Source organism: Malus sylvestris, chromosome 9 (genome assembly GCF_916048215.2).
Source record: "Malus sylvestris chromosome 9, drMalSylv7.2, whole genome shotgun sequence".
Taxonomy (NCBI): domain Eukaryota; kingdom Viridiplantae; phylum Streptophyta; class Magnoliopsida; order Rosales; family Rosaceae; genus Malus; species Malus sylvestris.
The window spans coordinates 21,027,946-21,046,748 of NC_062268.1; the positions used below are offsets into that span (position 1 = coordinate 21,027,946).

Below are 18,803 nucleotides of genomic sequence, written 5' to 3' on the forward strand. Positions count from 1 at the left end.
AGGTGGAGAACCTATTCAGTTTAGGATTACAAATGCAATACGGTATTTCTCTAATACAATACTCTTGATCACATTGTTTGGTTTGATAGTTTATTTATTCATGTCTACTATCCAATGTGATTCGTGTGCTTATATGATTACCTTGAATGTGATTTGGAACGACTTCCTAAATCTCATTCATACTCTGGCCAGAGGTTCTAAATCATATCATAGAGTATTATCCCTCAAACGGTTTGAAGGTTAGAGATCCCTTGTTGCGCATTCACTTGTCTCCATGGCTAAGTGGCTTAACCCCAACGATGCCGTGGACACCCTCCAAATGGAGTGACTTTGACATAATCAAAGATCAAGGACTTAACCACAAGACAACTGTGATGCCTCAGGTCAAAGGACTACTTTGCATTATCCCAACCATGAGTTCTCATGTGACATGAATATGAGAAATCTTCGTTGATCGTGTTCAGTGGACTCATTCTCTATTAAGCACCTACGTACTTGTCTTGATGTCACACACACCAATGACTCGAGACTAGTCACTCTACCTGAGAGAAGACACAGCACGTACTGATCTTAATGGACTGTCAATGCCCAATTGACAATCCTATGATCAGGAACGTTTAGGATGTGTCTAAGAAAGAATGGTCTCATGAATCTAACTTCTTTAGATCGCATTCTCCCAATCACATATTCCTTGGACTTATCGTTTAAGCATATAACATTTATATGAGACGGCTCAAACAATAATATTTGCCCTTTATATTTAAACTAGATTAGTTTAACATGTGAAATGTCCGTAAAGTATCATCATATGATTGGCTTTAGGGCACATTTCCAACACTTGAGATGATTAACATTTACCTTTATCATCTCGCCTCTAGTTCCTGTTCTTTTCTTCTTCATCTTCACTTTCATTTGGCATGTTCTCTAAGTCCTCAATCCACAGTAACATCTCATAAAACTCTTGGTAGGTGGCACAGGGAGTTGATGTCATTATAGAACGTCATTTCTTCTTAGTACCCAACCTGAAACGACGGAGGATCTCAACCGGATTAGCAGCAACCTCTGGATCATATCGAGACAAATCAATGAACCTCCTGTAATACTCATTCGCCGACATCTTTCCTTGTTTCAGATGCGTAAACTCTTGTTTCTTGCGATCAATATACTCAGGGGGAATGAACCTTTTTCGAAACAACTGTTTAAACACTTCCCAATTGGCTACTACCTCTGGTGGCAACTGATATGAATCTTGTCTCCACTAGGATGTAGGTTCTGGACCCAAAAACTAGGTAGTCGTCTCGACCCACCTATCAGGAGGAAGATTCCCCTGACTCTGCATCACAAGGAAAGTATTCTCGACATGATTAAGCCACTTCTCTGCTCCCTTATGTCCTTCATTTCCTAATAAATGATTCAGCTTCAGATTATACATAGTCTCAAGAGGTGTCCTTTGAGGAGGACAAAGTGAAGACTAAATGGCATTAACTATAGCTTCCCCTAACTGAGCAATATTAGGGAAACTAGGCTCAGCTGAGTGACGTGGCTCTCTACGGGGCGGCATAGTTCTGACAGAAGACATCACAATGATTAGATCATTCACAAGATATACAGGACTGCTAAACCTAGGTTCTGATACCAAACTAACACACTCCGATTGAGATCGAGGCATGCTGGCCATCACGTGAGGGTGACATACCATGTGCACAATGCGAAAGCGATAAGGATAAGAAATATACGAATAAATAAAAACCGAAAGCTACTAATGTGCACTAATAAGCAGAAAGTTCTAGGAGTGAGATACGAGAGTAAATACTCCTAATCAGAGCATAAAAAAGTCTAGGTGCAGTCCAGTAGGACAAGTACTAGTTATACAGTACCAGAAGATATCCTACGAATATTTTATTCTATCAAAACCGCCGAGATCCTCAATGCCACCAACAGCAAGTCTACCTAAAACCTGGAGGGGCGCAAAACAGAAAATGTGAGTGGACAAAAACAAAACTTTTCAAAATCATTTCATTATCAAATGCTCTAACCCCTCGCTGTAAAATATGTATAATTTTCCCAGAAATAGAATATGAATATATATATATATATATATATATATATATATATATATATATATATATATATATATATATTCAAGTCATGTTTCACATCTCCATAAGCATAAGTATGCCATGCCAAATATAAAACAGAACAAGTAACTCAGGTGAAAATAAATTCATGGAAAATAATATATTAGCCGAAACCCCTGCAGAAGTCTATACGGCTGAATTCATAGCTCATTAGTCAATCTAGCCTGAGTCGCTGCAAGTGACCTATACGACGCTACACTGCACACGAGTCGGAACCACTGGAAGGGTTTGTACGACAAGACTGAGTGTAATATAATTATGCTCAATACATGATAGCTATATGATAAATCGCTAGTCACCTACGAGTCGGAACCACCTATAATGGTCTGTACGACAAGACTGTGCACCTAAATTGGATCTAATGTGAGCATAGGGTGTATGAGGTGACATTATATACAGGCCTGTGCCATATCTCTGGCTAATCACTAACATCGGGGTGCAGGTTTATGAGCTCTATGCTTCTCAATTAATCACAACCGTTATTCACATTCACAATTCATAAACTCACCTAGGCCTACCTGAGCGTCCACAACACCATAATTATATATATATATATATATATATATATATATGCAAACATATATCAAGTATATAAGTATATACTGAAAACCAAAAGCCCATTCATTGGTACGTCAAGAGGTCGTAGCCCCTGAGTCGCCCTTGATTGCGCTCGTCCTCGGGATAAGTCTCCCCTATATGCGAAACAACTATAAAAACGTTCATTTAAAGCACATAACCAATACTAGCTAATAACTTCTCATACATTGCTCAAATGGGATGTTTGAATATACCAACGTGATCTACACAACCTCACGAATATCCCCATATTTTTAGAAAAAATTTCCGATGTCCCATGCGCCGCCACGAGTCGGCAAGGGCATGGCAACACGTGCGGCCACGCGCAGGGACCTTAACGGAATCCCCTAACCTCGTTAGGAATATTCTGTGGAATATTTCGTTAAAAAGTAATAGAAATCGTTAATTCTACCTAACGGCGTCAGAATATTCCGTCGACTCTAATGGAATATTCTATCTTCTTCTCCGGTTAGCCTCGCCGGTCGTCGTCGCCGTCGTCATTTACCGAAAACTAGAAAATTATGAAAACCTTCATATCTCGTCCAATTCTCAACCAAATTCCACGAAACCTGAACCAAATTGAAGCTTAGGACAAGTAGAACAAAACCTTACCTTTCAAAAGTCCTAAAACCGACGGAACTCGCCTGAAAATCCTTTGATATTCCGGCTAAACCTACAACTCCCTATTCCCGAGCTTCCTGACGTCCAAATGACTTCATTTTTCTTCTCTTAGCCTCGTGAAGACGATCTAAAGCTCCCTATAACTTCAAAACTCTTAGAAACCTACACATTTACGTGTGCATGAATAGTATTTCAAATCGGAGGTTACGGTTTCTCGAGGTTTTTCAAGGTTTCACGTCCAAATAATAGTATCACAGGGTTCCTGGGCTCGTAAGGAACTTGAAAATGGTCTCCACAACCACGATCCGTGAAGGGATAGGTTGGTTGAGTTTTGTCCGTACGTACGGTACGAAAATGGAGAAGAATCGAGAGGGAAGAGAGAGAAAGAGAGGGTCATCGGGAGAGAGAGAGAGAAAGTGTGAATGTGTGGTCCTAATCCTCCTACAACCAACCAAACAATTAGAACCTTAAGTCCTTTAGTTCTAATTGGTTCCAAAATATTTGGGACTTAACGAATTGGTCCAAATCCAAAATTTAAATCACACCACACCATAAATGCTCAAGGGCATATTAGACATTTCATGTCTAAAAATGTAATATTTCGGGACGGGCTGTGACATCATCTGAGTGAAAATTAGGTCCTTAAACTATTTTTTTTTCAAAAAAATGAGTCATTGAATTTTAAAAATCTGTCATTTACATCCTTAATATTCGATTCAAAGCTACTACATTCAATTTTCTGTCAATTTAAACCACCTTACCATATGATACACATAAGAGGGTATATTAGTAATTTTAATAAAGAAATAGTGTATGTAGTTAACTTGGGAATATAAATTAAATATTAGATTCGCAACTTATATGAAATGTTAAAGACTTAAAGACAAGAAAATAACAATTCTAAAATATGAAGTGACTTAAGCTAGTGAAACTATAAAATAACTTTGAATATAATAATATAGAGATGAAATAAGCAATTTTTAATTAATTTAAGAATTTATTTTAATAGACAAATAATTTAGGAACCTAATTTTCAATGACTCTCATAATTGAGAGACTAAATCCACATTTCATTCTTATAATTTTATGTACAAGAATTCTGAAATGGTGGATAAAATAAAACCTGCCAAGTTGCCGGTCTTCCAGATTCCCTGTCTCTGCTACTATGTTGTCTGCACTTCACCCAACTGCCTTGAACAAAGAACACAACATTAAAAATTGGAAACAATACGCGTAATCATCGGAGATCCCGAATTCCAGTCGTACAGCTTCAACAACAATTGACTTCATCACCAGTTTTCCATTCAGATAATTCCTCTTTTGTCAGAAAATCACAGGTTTTTCTGGTTTACCCTGTTTGTTTATTAATAAAAATTAAAATCACAGACACAGAGTGTAATTTATTTACCCAAAAGTTACAAGAAAAAAATTTAAATTGAACAAGAAGTACTAGGAGACAAAGGCAAGTCAAAGAAACGTACCCGAAAGAGAGCAGCCATTGCCTGTATTCTGAATGTGAACAGACAAAAAATAAATTAAATGGAAAGTGCTTTTTTTTTTTCCCTTATCTTTTTAGCGTTATTCTTCAGAGAGAGAGAGAGAGAGAGAGTGAGTTCTGAACGTCACCACCGACTTTGTTAATGTGTTTGTGAAGTGCCAAAAGTTGTGGAGGTTGGAAGCTTTTTTGGGGTTTTGGGTAGGTGAAAGTCTTATCCTTGAAGCAAAATAACATAAGCTTTTGCGGGTTTTCTTGTTCTTTCTCTGATTGGATTTCTGGGAAAGTTTCAGAATTTGTATTGGAGATCATTTTTTTTTGGGCGTTTGGTTTGGTTGGTGAGATGGGTTCCTATGGACAACTTGCAAGGAGGGCCGTGGAGACTAATATGCCGATCATGGTTCAGGTATTTAGGCCAAAACTCCAACTGGGGTTTCTTTATTTCTTTGAACTTTTTCTCTTCGAATTCCGCTCCTCGTAGTTTAGATTAATTTAGTGTAGACTGTCGCTCGAATCTGTTTTGGAATTTTGGGTGTTTTCAATGTTTATGGTGGGAGTTGCGTTTCTTTTTATTGCAGATACAGCAGCTGGTCCGAGGAGCCAAAAATGCCGTGTCACTGGCTCAGGTTTGTTTCTCTGATTCCAAGGACTTAATATCTCATTTTTTGTTTTGCTAAAACCATGGAGCCACTGAGAAATGAGAATGTTGTTTTTTAATTTGGGTGTTCCACTGCCTAAGTACATGTAATGTTAACTTTTGGGCCGTCTGATTTGTTCTTCGAGTGTGAGTTGCGTGTCTGGTGCTTGTTTCGATTGCAGGATACGATGAATGTGTTGTGAAACAAGCATTTGATAATTCGTATTAGAATAAGCTTGACTCGAAGGCTATGCACCTCAAGAAGCTGTTTTTGTGCCTGCATGTGACAAGTGCAACTTTTGCATCATTCAAGTTGAAAACTATTAATAAAGAAAAATGCTAGGGAGCGAGTTCGTCCCAATCCCCAAATAACAAAATTCTGAAATAATGGCCAATGGGAGCGAGTTTGTCCCAACTCTCAAACATGAGTCTCTTTTCCCACTTGCTGAACTTAAAGGCATTTTCAAGGAAACAACATACTCTGTTTTGTTATATGTCAAATTGTCAAGTTATGTCCACCAAATTTATGGCCCTTTTATCCCACAATCTGGTACTTTTTTCCAACAGAGGGATGTATTATGCATTTTATAAATTTGTTCATCAGATACAAATTTTCTCATCACTGCTTTTGCATTTAGTAGGACTGCTATTTTATGCTGTCTCTATCCCTTGGTTACGTTTGGCAAGTAACCTTTATTGTTCTTCGATTGGAACACTTGTAGGGAGTGGTTTATTGGCAACCACCCAAGGAGGCATTGGACAAGGTGAGAGAACTTGTTTGGGAGCCTTCAATTAGTCGTTACGGTGCTGATGAAGGTATACCTGAACTCAGGGAGGCATTGGTACAAAAGGTATCATTAGAACTACTTCAGTGTTTCTCCTGAATATGATCCATTTTAATCTCTTGATATGTTCATATACTTGAGTTCTCAGTTCAACGATATATTCAAATAATGCATGGCTAGTCACATTCTGCTTTTTGCATCAATTCTAACAATTACCCTTTGGGGACTATGCCAGTCCCATTTCATCAGTGTTATGGGTTGGCCAGGTTTCAAGCCAACTAAATGCAGTTCCATTGGTTGAACAAGCCTAACCTAGTAAGCTGACGCTTTCTAGGATTGAGAAGATCAGTTTAAGAACAAGTTACGGGTACCTTTAGGTTAATGATTTTTTCAGAAGTTAGTGTTGTTTAGAAATTGTGAAAGAGCTTGTGGACAAAAATATGTGGATTTATATCTTCTATAGCGAGCTCAGAGTGCTGTGACTGTAAGCTCCAGAATCAACCCCAAAGTATTTTTTTTCTTTTCTATGAAGGAGTCTACATGAGTGGATTTATGCTTATGATTGGAGTAGGAATTGCTCATTTTAGAAGTTTCGCATTCCATTCTATAGCTCAAGAATCACTTTTAACTCATTTTCTTTCATGGATGGAAGATTCAACGTCACCCGTTCATTTAGTCCTGTGCACTGATTGTCTACTAGGTTCTGCTCCCTTGGTACCCTTGAATGCATTTTTCTCTTTATTTCTTTATTTTAAAAGGGGGACAACTGGTGGCGAACCACAGTTATCCACCCCTTCTGTGCCCGGAGGAGGCTAGTTGGGAATTGCACCCTATCCGTGCCCACGATCAAGCAGATTCACAGCTTACAAAGTATCGAACCCGGGACCTCCCCTATTTTCTTCTTTAGGGAGTTGCTTTTAGCACTTTTTCTTTAGGGAGCTGCTGTGCATAATGTTTTAGTTTATAACGAAGTTGGAATGTTGTCTTTGTCTGAAATCACTGCTTTTGAAATATGATTATCCAACTATAAATTTATAATTGGCAAACATATTTCATTTCTTTGTTTTGCAGTTGCATCGTGAAAATAAGTTGTACAAATCTTCAGTGATGGTTACTGCAGGCGCAAATCAGGTGATTATCTATGTTTTGTATTTCCATGGAAGGTCTATAAAAACTACAAAATATCTAGACTACAAAAAGAGACAAAATTTAATTTTGGAGAGGCAAATAGTTTGCTTTATAGTTGTGTAACTTAGCATCTGAAATAAGAAGAAAATTGACTTCCCGGTTAAGGCTTCGAGTGATTAGCACTATTGTGATAAGCATGAAATCTTCCACTGGAAGTTGTAGTCTTCTATGAATTTCTTGTTATCTCAAATATTGCATCTGTAACATCTGTTACATACACAAAACCTAAACAAATGAAACATGATGATCTTCTGTGCACTTTATTTTGATCTTTAGTTGCTCTGTCATATAAATATGACAATAAATAGTGAGTTTTACAGAACTGATTTCAAGCAATCTAGGATAAGTTTGCAACAATTTCAATGCAGGCATTTGTGAACCTTGCTCTTACATTGTGTGATGCCGGAGACTCTGTGGTAATGTTTGCACCATACTACTTCAATGCTTACATGTCCTTTCAGATGACAGGAGTCACTAATATACTCGTGGGTCCTGGTCACCCAAAGACACTCTACCCAGATGCAGGTGACTTCATGAACTTCTCGTTGCAGAGGGACAATAGAATGATATTTTTGTTTTAACTGACATTTAATGATTTATCACTGGTTAGATGTTGATATAAATTTAACCATGTCAAAAGCCTTGTTATCTTGAGTTGTAATGTTTGTTGCTGGTCAAATCATGTCAAAAGTCTTGTTGATAAACTTTAAAATTTCATGCTCGCTAAAGTATATAACATATCACATTAAGTTTGCCATAGTTGATTGGTGCTTTCCTACAGTCCAAACATAGACATGTTCAGGTAGCCCGGAATTCTGACAACTTGGGTCACTTGTCATGCATCTATATATGTTTGTAGAATTTAACATAAACCAATGTGATTCACTATACAGTATTTCCAGTGATTATTCTTTCCTGTCGTCATATTTACTATGTTGATTTCAGACTGGTTGGAGAAAACGTTATCCGAAACCAAACCAACCCCAAAACTTGTTACAGTTGTTAATCCTGGCAACCCAAGTGGAACCTATATTCCGGATTCTCTTCTTAAGGTCTCTCTCTATCTCGTTCTCGTAAAAGAGTGTAGTCATTGATTGTGTGTGCACAATAAAAACTTTCTAGCAGTGATTGAGCCTTGTGATAAATTAAATATTGTATATGCTTTTCTTACTTTCTTTCCTCTCTTTGTGAGTAGAGGATATCTGATATATGCAGAGATGCTGGATCCTGGCTAGTTGTGGATAATACATATGAGTAAGTCTATTGATTTTTTTTTGTATTAGAAATGTTGCAATAGTATGTATTTTGCTGCCTTGATGACATGGTTCTGTATGATTCTCGTCTGTATTTTCATTCGTATGTTGGTGTTGACCTGAGTACTGTTAAGGGAGAATTTTCTTTTCCTGTTTCATTTTCAGCTGTGTCCGAGTTTTAACTGCTTCCGATTGAAGAATAATTGCCAAATGTTTGCTTCTGAAGTATATGTCAGTCATAACATTTGATCTCGCAGGTATTTTATGTATGATGATTTGAAACACACATGTGTGGAGGGAAATCACATAATCAACATTTTTTCCTTCTCGAAAGCTTATGGGATGATGGGATGGCGTGTTGGATATGTAAGAAAATACTTTTTACCTTCAATGTTAAGTTAATAGGTCTAGATTGAGTGCGAAAGTTTTACGTCCTTCAGTAGTTGTAGATTTTGCATCTTGATAGACACCATATCAAATAGCCATTACGACTACACATGTCTGTCTAGAGATTTTCTTGCATGGTAAACACGAGTCATAGAAATTTTGATCGATCTCAAAGTTGTATCTTCAAACTTGATCATATGGTAAAATCGTTATTTGGATATATGAGTTAGCATTGCTGATTCAACGTAATTGATGAATTTATGCAGATAGCTTACCCATCAGAAGTAGAGGGCTTTGGTACCCAACTCCTCAAAGTTCAGGATAACATTCCCATCTGTGCTTCAATAATTTCGCAGCACCTTGCCCTCCACTCATTGGAAATGGGACCCGAATGGGTCACTGAACGAGTGAAAGGTCTAGTCAAGAACAGAGAAATTGTTCTAGAAGCTCTCTCTCCCCTCGGGGACAATGCTGTTAAAGGTGGAGAAGGTGCTATATACTTGTGGGCAAAGCTTCCGGACAAATATGTAGATGATGATAAATTTGTTCACTGGCTTGCTCACAGGCATGGGGTGGTGGTGATCCCCGGAAGTGCTTGTGGATGCCCGGGGAATGTGAGAATCTCCTTCGGTGGCTTGGTGGAGGATGACTGCAAAGCTGCTGCAGAAAGGCTGAGGAGAGGGTTCGAAGAGTTGATCAGAGATGGAATGGTCGAGTAACTTACGTTGTTACATTCAATTTGACATTAAAAACGGAAGTCAATTTTCCGGTTTTTACGAGTTTGCAACTGGTTTTTTAGAATAATGGAGGGCCTCTTCTCTGCCTGCAGAGGAATTAGAGTAATTTCAGTGATGCATAATTCAAAGAGGCAATGCCAAGCTCTAACATGTGCCTGTATTATTGTACACATTGATCTTCAAAATACATGCACATATGTGATTCAAATGCTCGCATGTGCTCGATGTGTTATTTTCCTTTTTGTTCCGACTTCCTGTGCTCCATTTGCCTAAACTCTTCATGCTGACCGTTTTATGTCCGCCATCAGGTTTTCTGCAAGGGGAATGATTTCTGCACTTCCCTTTTGACCTGCACTTTTCTCTTTATTTCATGCCATCGGATGAAGCAGATCAAAAGAAAATTGAAAGACGAGTGCAAGAGGGAAAAAGACGAGTGGAATTCACTCCCCTTTCTGCAATATATTGTCTAGTTAGTTTACTAAGCTTGATCGCCTAAGCTTGAAAAGTTTAGCTTGGTATGCATTGTCGACCTATTTACAAACTAAATTTGAAGGTGCAACAGTTGTTACCGAAGACAATATCGAGTTTCGTTTTGATAATGTGTAGTAACTAGGGGTAACTGGAAAGTTCCACTTTTAGTAGTTGTCATTTTGATCGTCCATTAAACAAAGACTTATAGATGCTTCAGTTAGAAGATGTGATTACGAGATAGAGGCTCAAGGCCAAAGGGGTAGAGTAAAACCTAGGAAGACTTGGAAAGAGACTCTAAAAAAAGACTTGGACTACTTGGATCTAATGGAAGAGATGACACAAAACCAACGTAGTGACATTCTATGATTCATATAGCTGACCCCACTTAGTGGGATACGACTTTGTTGTTGTTGTAGTAGTTGTAGTTCAAGATCTACTTTACCATCATGTATGCAATGTTCAATAAAGCACTAGGCATTAGTTGGGCAGCAGACAGAAGCCTAATGCCTAGGGACCTAAGCATGTTTACTCATGTATTTCTCTTACTCTAGAACTACTCCTAGGCTTTAGGAATCTATCCAGTAGATCGTTTTTTAAAGTCATGCACAAAGACATCCTTCATCCCATGTTCCTTAACCAACCAGTTACCACCCGCATCCTATTCCAGCAGGCTAGCTTAAGGCATATTAAGGATATTACTTGTCTCCCAAGTAAAGGATCCCTTTTTCAAGTCAAATTAGGATATCTGAGGAATTAGGCAACATAATCATGATCTTACGAGAATTAGATATCTCCTCGATGTCTCCTTAATTGATGGAGATTACTTTCATTATAAGGAGTTCTCAATATCTCTATAAATACTCTAGCCTAAGAATTTATCAAGGGACATTCTTTGAATTCTTTAATCACTCACAACTGAAGATACATCTCTCACATATTCTCTCTAGCCTAACAAAGGCTCATCTTGCATATATGCCGTTGTCTAGCGTACACAAATAACTCATTTCCTTAGTGCCCCTCCATAGGCTATTCGTCAAGGATAATTCAAGATGTATTGCTCATCACACCATTCATTCTTAGAACTACACCCATGGTTTGATTCTCTTTCTCAAAGATATGTAGGCAGTCTTATTTAGATTCAACCACAGCCCACAATCAACCCCAATCTCTCATCACAAAGATTATGGGCAATTCTGACTGGATTTCGCTTCCATCTGTGGATGTGTTGAATTTGGTTCCAACAATTGATGCTTTTATTGAGAGATAACTCATATTCTCTTGCCCAACAACCTCTAACATGAGTGACAACAAACACAAGGACGACGGTCGCACGTACTTCTTGATCGATTGAAGGATCGTAAAACTCGTACACAAGCAGAAATTCCTGATGCTGCCATTAACTAAACTCAGAATACTGTGAATAGGGGTTAGTACAATCAATCCCCTATGAGATAAGACTCTTACCCTTTCTACCTAAAATTTGAATTGTTAACGGTGATCGCATGATTAAAATTATCCTTACATTAAAAGGGTTTTTTAAAGCAATACAATAGATTTTTTATACACCCATATGATTGTTTGTTTATGAGACTAACATGATTATGCAAGTCAAAAGAGAAGGTATGTTTCTCTTAATTATTATCCTGCCGACAAGTAAAGCCTTCAATTATTGAATTCAAGTCAGGAAGCAAGTCCTTCTGTGGACATCTGCATGGGAAATATGAATAGCCGGAGGCCCGGAACAACACGCTCCCTTACGAATCTCGATGACTTTCAGGCTGATTTCTAGCCAACTCCGGCCACGTCACGGCTTCCAATAGGTATATTTCGAATCCTTGTTCCCTGGGCTTCATTTTGGTATATTACATTGTTAGGTTTAGTGGTGAGTTGGAGATGATTGGAGCTTGGAAGCTCCGGTTTTCTTCTTCGTGAAGTCCAGCAACCCATGATATGGAATTGGGTCGACCCAACCCGTAACTCAAAATCAGCCTAACTCAGTTGTGGGGCTAACCCAATAACTCGGCCTAAACCGTTGGGCCATGTAACCGGCCTAAACCTGATTTGGTATCCAGCCCAAACCCACGACCCAAAATCCAATCCTATGACCCGGCCCAAAACTTCTTAGCCCATTAACCTAACCTGGATCTAACCCAGGCCCAACCCTATAACCAGCCCAAAACCCTTGGCCCATTAACCCTAATCGGATCCAAGCCGTTAACTGTGACTAGTTGATCCGACCCATTGACTGTTGACCCGATCCGTTGAATTCTGTTGACCGATCAACGTTGACTTTTGTGTTGACTTTTGCAGATTTCGGCTGGGACCCTTCCTAGAGTCCTCTCTTTATTAAATGTCCATCATTTTGATAGAGTTTTATTAAATGTCCTCTCTTTGTGTTTAGGTGCATTTGTGGGAAGTGGCACCATCCTCGTTAGTTCGAGCGGCTTCCGGGCAATGGAATACTGTGAGTGGACCCCTTCCTTAATTGCATGTTTTTATAAATTATTAGGGTTTCATGCATTGCATATTTTATGAGTGGAATATGTTTTATGGATTTATATACTTATGATTTATTTAAATTGCTCTACGAAATAATTATGATTTATCGAAATTACATTTTATTAAAGGTTAAGAAATAAGGGATTTTTGTATATGAAATACTTGGGTTTTATGAATATGTAGTATTATGGATTTATGAAATGAGGTTTTGAGCTTTTGAGCTCCGGTGTTTTAAATATGGGTTTTTGAAATATGTTTCGGTGCTAATCTAGTGGGTTATCATACGGCACAAACACACAACACGGGTATGATGTCTATGGCCATAGGGCATAGTGGAGCAGTAGTGAGATAATTATACCCCCAGCTTCATTGGCGAAATTAGTGTTGGACAACTTCACTAGCCACGGCTAGTGTCAGAGTGTATGTTATGCTATTATATTCAACTTCACCTTCGGGTGATGGACAGGTACTGCCTTTGGGTGACAATGATACCCCTAGAGAGTACATTATTGATGAGATTTATGGATTTGCCTTCGGACGATGATAACATCGTTATTGAGCATGGTTTTACTCATACTTGTTTTACGAATGATTTCATGGGGTTTTTAGAAAAACCTATTATGTAGTATTATATATGTTTTCAAAACAGGAGGTTAGTATGTTCATAAAGAAAATGGTTTTCTTATTATTAGTAGTATTATTATAAATTTTGGTCCACTCACATTTTCTATTTTTGCGCCCCCTCAGGAGTTAGAATCGAGGCACACGATCCCGGCGTTAGTGCACTTCCGCTCAGGCATTTTCGAGCCTCATCTTTGTAGGTTCCATTCCTTGGTTTGTACCTTCCATAATAATTCTTTCACATCATTCTTGATTAGTTGTATGCTCCGAACACGATTCTGCATTTGTGTAACTCTTTCTAATTACATGTTTTAGTTATATGCGTGTTTAAAATGGCTTCGTCACCCTCAGGTATCGGCTAACACATGCCTACCCTGATATTTGAGATATTGGGGTTGAGGTGTGTTAGTTTGGTATCAGAGCATGGTTTGTTCATAGCATACTTAGGATCATCTCCTACTCTGGTTGTATGTCGGCCTTGATATCATTTGGATGTCACAACTTCCATTTGTTGACGTCTTTCGGCACGATAGTGCAATCCTCATTCTGCCTGAATAGTCACATCTTGTTGAAGAATAAGAAATTTGTGTCGGGATTGTGCCTCAAGTTTGACGTAATAGGTTATGAATGACTTTAAACATCGGACCGATACTCTGCGTCATGCGTTCCTCTGGAATGACGGGTAAAGGCATACCTGTTAGGAGATTGCTCAAAACATCCAGAGTTCGTGTTGGAGGAAATAAGGGAAGCACTAGATGTAGGCGAAATTAGTAGGTATCTGTGGGGTAGACCAAATTAGTTTCCTCGGGCTTGTTCTTTCCACTTAGGAAATTTAGTGTGGACCCTCAGGAAAATTCTCGGCAATCGTCTTATCAATAATATCCTTGTCTACTCTAACCACGAGGTTAGTTTATTAAACATCCACAGCCAGCTTTATATCGAATTCCCCCAAATTGTGATCTTACTTAGAGTATATGCCTTTCTTGGGAGACGTGAACGTAGCAGAATAAATTCTTACCAAATCTAAGGTTGCAACTGTAGGAAATCGAAAATCTTCACGTGTGTCGTGAATTACAAAATATCATTAATCTTGTCGATTTCTATCGACGATTGCCAACAATTCTTTGACCATAGTCCAATTTCCATTTCCTTTGGCTAGGAAAAAGTCAATTTTGTTCGAGTTGTTGTCTCACCCTACCATTGTTCTTACACTCTTCGATGACACCAATAAATTTTGAATCCTACGATGATGTCTTACCGAATGTGTAGTTGTGTGTTGATGCAGCATGATTGAATAACGCTTTTGACTTTCGATGCTGGAACAACATGAAGTGAACCGTTCTATCTACTACCTCCAATCAATGGTTATTACCCTTAATGGGAAAACTTGATGACACCCTTCCGTGAAGACTTTGGTAACGATTCGACGTTTGTTGACCATTTCACTCAGTGTACTATCCACCTGTCCGTGAGGAATATACCTCGAACTATTTGGCCGAATTCTTCATTTTTGAATCTTTCATACCTCTGACATTTTGGTCCGCATCGACTCTGTTTGTAATCTCAATTCCACCTCTTGGTACTATGATAGGATTAAAAGCACACCACAAAATAGCACACAAATATCCTATTGATTTTCCTTATTAACATTAAGATTTGTCAATTGTAGCATATGAAAATAAGGATCTTTCCCGCAGAAGATTGCTTTATCTAACTACTTAAAATGTCACAAAAACTGGGTTGCTGTCCCTACTGACCAGCCACCGAAAAATAATTATTAGACCGACTTACACTTATCTAAAGTCAATGAAATTTTATATGCAGACACTAGACACATAGAGCTGCACTCACACAAATGTTTGGGATTTTTGGAGTTGATTTGCTATTTAAATTAAATCGAAAAAACATGACAGAAACATATTTTAAGTAGTTCATAAATTAAGAAAAACGAGTTAGGGGAAATGCTATCCACCACCAAATAATCATACAAACATGTTATGTTTCATTCAAATTCCTTTTATTTCCAGATGAAGATGCTCAAGTTAGCTCAATGTTAGAACTCAACCTATTACTCTTTCTTATGTAGTATGTTAAGAGAATGGCCTTTTCAACTTAACTTAGTCCATAGCATGCAATCTAGAATGGTATGTTCATAGATTTAACAAGTAGAAATCATTAAGAACGAAAAAAGTTTGAGTCATCACAAGGCATCGTAAGTACTAGCGTTGTCTTACTTATCCTAGAAATTGGCTCACATATTAATCGTAATTAACAAGAACTACTTTAGAACATATGTAGGTCCTCATTTGAGAAGGGCAGACATACACATATTCATAGCATTAGAATCCTAGATATGCTTACTAAGTATGCATCTGTAGAAAACACATAAAGAATTCATCACTGACATAAGTAGTGAACCAATTTTCATCCATTCATAAAAGTAATTCAAACGAAATGTCATAACAAACTTGCAATCATATTCGGGGCTTCAAAAACAGCCCCTAACTACTAAAAATTTAGCTACACATAATTCTCAAATTAAACCAAAAGAAAGACATGAGTTTGAGAAGATAAAACCGAAAGAAGAGAATGTCAAGATTTCCTCATTCCTCATTTATTGCTTCCCGTCAGCTCTCCTTTTGTTTCCCCTTTTTATTTTTGTTCTATTTTTTCTATCCTCCCCATCCCACCTTGCCGCTGGGCATTCTTTACCTGTCCCATAACTCACCAAACTTAATAGCCACTTTATTGTCACAAAGGAGAGGAAATGGAAACACAATTTTAACTCCTTGCTAGCCTCTTAGTATTTCACTTGCCATAGCCTTTAAGTCAATTAATCCTCATCTTTATTTCCAATTTAACTTTGCTAAAACTTCTCTTTCTCTTGATTTGTGTGACCGGCTGACCATGGAAAATGGGAGAGAATTATGTAGCTTTTTCTTCCTGTTCAATCACATAAGCTTGTGATTCTACAAATTGTCAGCACATGCAAATTAAATGAAAATGATTTAAGCCACATGTAACTTCTATAGTCAAGTAGTCTATACTTCAACCAAAGGCTATAAGCATAAAGATTTAAATTATAAGAAATCACCTGATTAAATTAAAACCAAGGAATTACAACATGATTTTTCTCCAACTCCTTAATTTAATTATATAAACACAAAACCATGTAATTCGTTTCATTTAAATCCAAAATTTAACAAGAAAATGTAGCTTTCGGGATAAAATATATATGAAAATATGCACTCATCATACTAAAAGATATCTTAGTCAATCTTGGGTTACCCTACTGCTTTCGTATCATTTTTGAAGCAGACAGACTGTCTAGGAGGACCACTCAAATGTCGAAGTTTTTAGTTGAGACCGTTAGTCCTTGAATCACCCAATCAACACCTTATCAAGCGAATCTTCACCACTGGTGATTTAATATTCCTGGAGCCACTGTTGTAACAAATTTTTGTGAATTGTGGGTCGAAGAAAAATCTAAATTTCCGTTCGTTAGTTTTCATTAGACTATCGTTCAACCTCGTAAGCTTCTTAGTTATATTTTCACTCAAAGTGAGCTAAGTCTCTGGTGGCGGTGATTGATAGAGTATATCAATGTCTACGATTGCACCATCGTATACCACCCCGATTGTGCAATTGTAGTTACTGACGACCGCAGTAGGAACACACATAGGTATCTGAATGCTCTTCAATCTGTTATATTTCCATATTATGCTAAACTCCCAAATATTGTTGTGACGTTATTTCTCGATCATCAAGATACTGAGTGTGACGACCTGTCTCGAATAATTATATATTTTATCCTTAATTGTGGGAAATGACTATTTTACCCTCGTTGGCATGGTGATGTGGATATACGTAGATAATTTTAAATTATTTTTTGCCCACGTAATTAAATCATACTCGATGTCACAAGAGTATTGACGCGATTTAGGGCCGAGTTGGGTTCGTAACGAAAATGTTACGAATAAATGATTGTATAATCGGGCCAAAGGAAGTGACCAATCACCATATCTCCCATAATTTTGGACCCAATTAAGAATTTTAGGTTGTCATTGGATTAAATGAAAGCCCTAAATATTGTGGCCCAATTAGGGCTTAAGATCCCTTTTATCTATGCCCAATCCGGACCACACGCACACTCTCACACACACATACATACCCTCACCCTTTCTCTTGATCTTTCCTTCATCCGTACAGTCTGTACACTCATACACCCAACCATCTTCATCTTGCACAGATCGAACTAGTGGAGGTCACTTTCGAGTTCCTTACAAGTTCAGGAACCTAATCATACCCTTAGTTTAGAGAAAGCACCTTGGAAACCTAGGAACTCGTGAGCTTCGGCAAGGTGCTCTACTACTCCATCGTGATCGTGGACATTTCACGGAGTTTCAAGGCTCAAGGGAGTCTTAAAACAACTTCACAAAGATCATAGAGAAGTTTTGGAAGGTTTCCGACTATTTCTCGTCGGTTTTAGGACTTCAAAGTGGTAAGAACATGTTCTACTTGTTTAGGGCTTCAAATCCATGTAACGTTTGTGAAGTTTGGTTGAGATTTGAGTGAGATATTTAAATTTGAAAATTTTCCAGTTTCCGGCGACGCATCGGCGATCGACGCCGGAATCCGGCAAACCACCGAAGAAGGAAAGGGAATATTCTGTCAACTTTGATGGAAAATACTGACGACGTCAGGTAAAGTTAACGGAATATTATATTATTTAGTGGAATATTCCCTAACGGCGTTAAAGATTCCGTCCGTGTACCAGGCATGTGCCTGCACGTGGCCGTGCCTTGGCTAGCGCGTGAGGGCGTGTTGGTCATCGAAAAATTATTCTAAAAATATGGGGATGCTCGTGGTTTTGAGTAGGCCACAATGGTATATTCAAACACCCTAATTGAGTAACGTATGAGAAGTTATTATATGGTTTGATTATGTGCTTAAAAGTAATGTTAAAATAGTTTTTTCACATATAGGTGAGATGTTTCCTGAGGATCAGCGCAGTCAGGCGAGACTTAGGGGTTATGACCCAACTACATACTAGTGAGTGGGTTTTTGGTTATATATATATTACCAAATCTTTTTGCCCATAAAATTAGAAATGTTTTAGTCAATGAAGAAGGTATCATATCATATCATACCCTTACTTATGGAAATATTATTAATATTATCCAGAAGGAAGAATTGAAAATGTGTATGGATATGAAAATTTCAAAACAAGTAAATAAAGATAAATCAATAGCCAAATATGAATTAGGAACGTTTTGTGAACAATATGGATTACCTCCTATTGCTCCATCCAACAAAATGAAAACAAATCAGAAGTCTATAATAGATACCCTAATAAATACTCCAATAGGACACATCCCAAATATAACAAATACAA

At 37.9% G+C, this 18,803-nt stretch overlaps 1 protein-coding gene and 2 long non-coding RNA genes across 6 annotated transcripts; 2 read left to right on the forward strand and 1 right to left on the reverse strand.

Moving 5' to 3' along the window:
- Positions 1 to 4,294: 4,294 nt before the first annotated feature.
- On the reverse strand, positions 4,295 to 4,944 carry LOC126582707 (uncharacterized). Its single transcript, XR_007609566.1, has 2 exons — positions 4,817 to 4,944; positions 4,295 to 4,688 (listed from the first exon to the last, which is right to left on the reverse strand). It is a non-coding gene; the product is annotated as an uncharacterized LOC126582707 (long non-coding RNA).
- LOC126582706 (aromatic aminotransferase ISS1-like) lies at positions 4,529 to 10,025 on the forward strand. Of its 4 annotated transcripts, none has more exons than XM_050246880.1 (10): positions 4,529 to 4,672; positions 5,124 to 5,236; positions 5,409 to 5,456; positions 6,190 to 6,318; positions 7,324 to 7,383; positions 7,809 to 7,965; positions 8,386 to 8,492; positions 8,636 to 8,694; positions 8,951 to 9,059; positions 9,347 to 10,025. In XM_050246880.1, the coding sequence occupies exons 2-10, from the start codon at positions 5,174 to 5,176 to the stop codon at positions 9,797 to 9,799; spliced, it is 1,185 nt and encodes a 394-aa protein (XP_050102837.1). In that variant the 5' UTR covers positions 4,529 to 4,672; positions 5,124 to 5,173; the 3' UTR covers positions 9,800 to 10,025. The 4 variants fall into 4 exon arrangements, with proteins under 4 accessions (XP_050102837.1, XP_050102836.1, XP_050102838.1 ...); XM_050246879.1 differs by lacking the exon at positions 4,529 to 4,672 and adding an exon at positions 4,894 to 5,031; XM_050246881.1 differs by lacking the exon at positions 4,529 to 4,672 and having other exon boundaries at positions 4,922 to 5,236; positions 7,902 to 7,965.
- Positions 10,026 to 11,561: 1,536 nt separating this feature from the next.
- LOC126634194 (uncharacterized) lies at positions 11,562 to 13,726 on the forward strand. The gene is made up of 4 exons (XR_007627245.1): positions 11,562 to 11,714; positions 11,973 to 12,108; positions 12,690 to 12,752; positions 13,535 to 13,726. It is a non-coding gene; the product is annotated as an uncharacterized LOC126634194 (long non-coding RNA).
- The last annotated feature ends 5,077 nt before the right edge of the window (positions 13,727 to 18,803 follow it).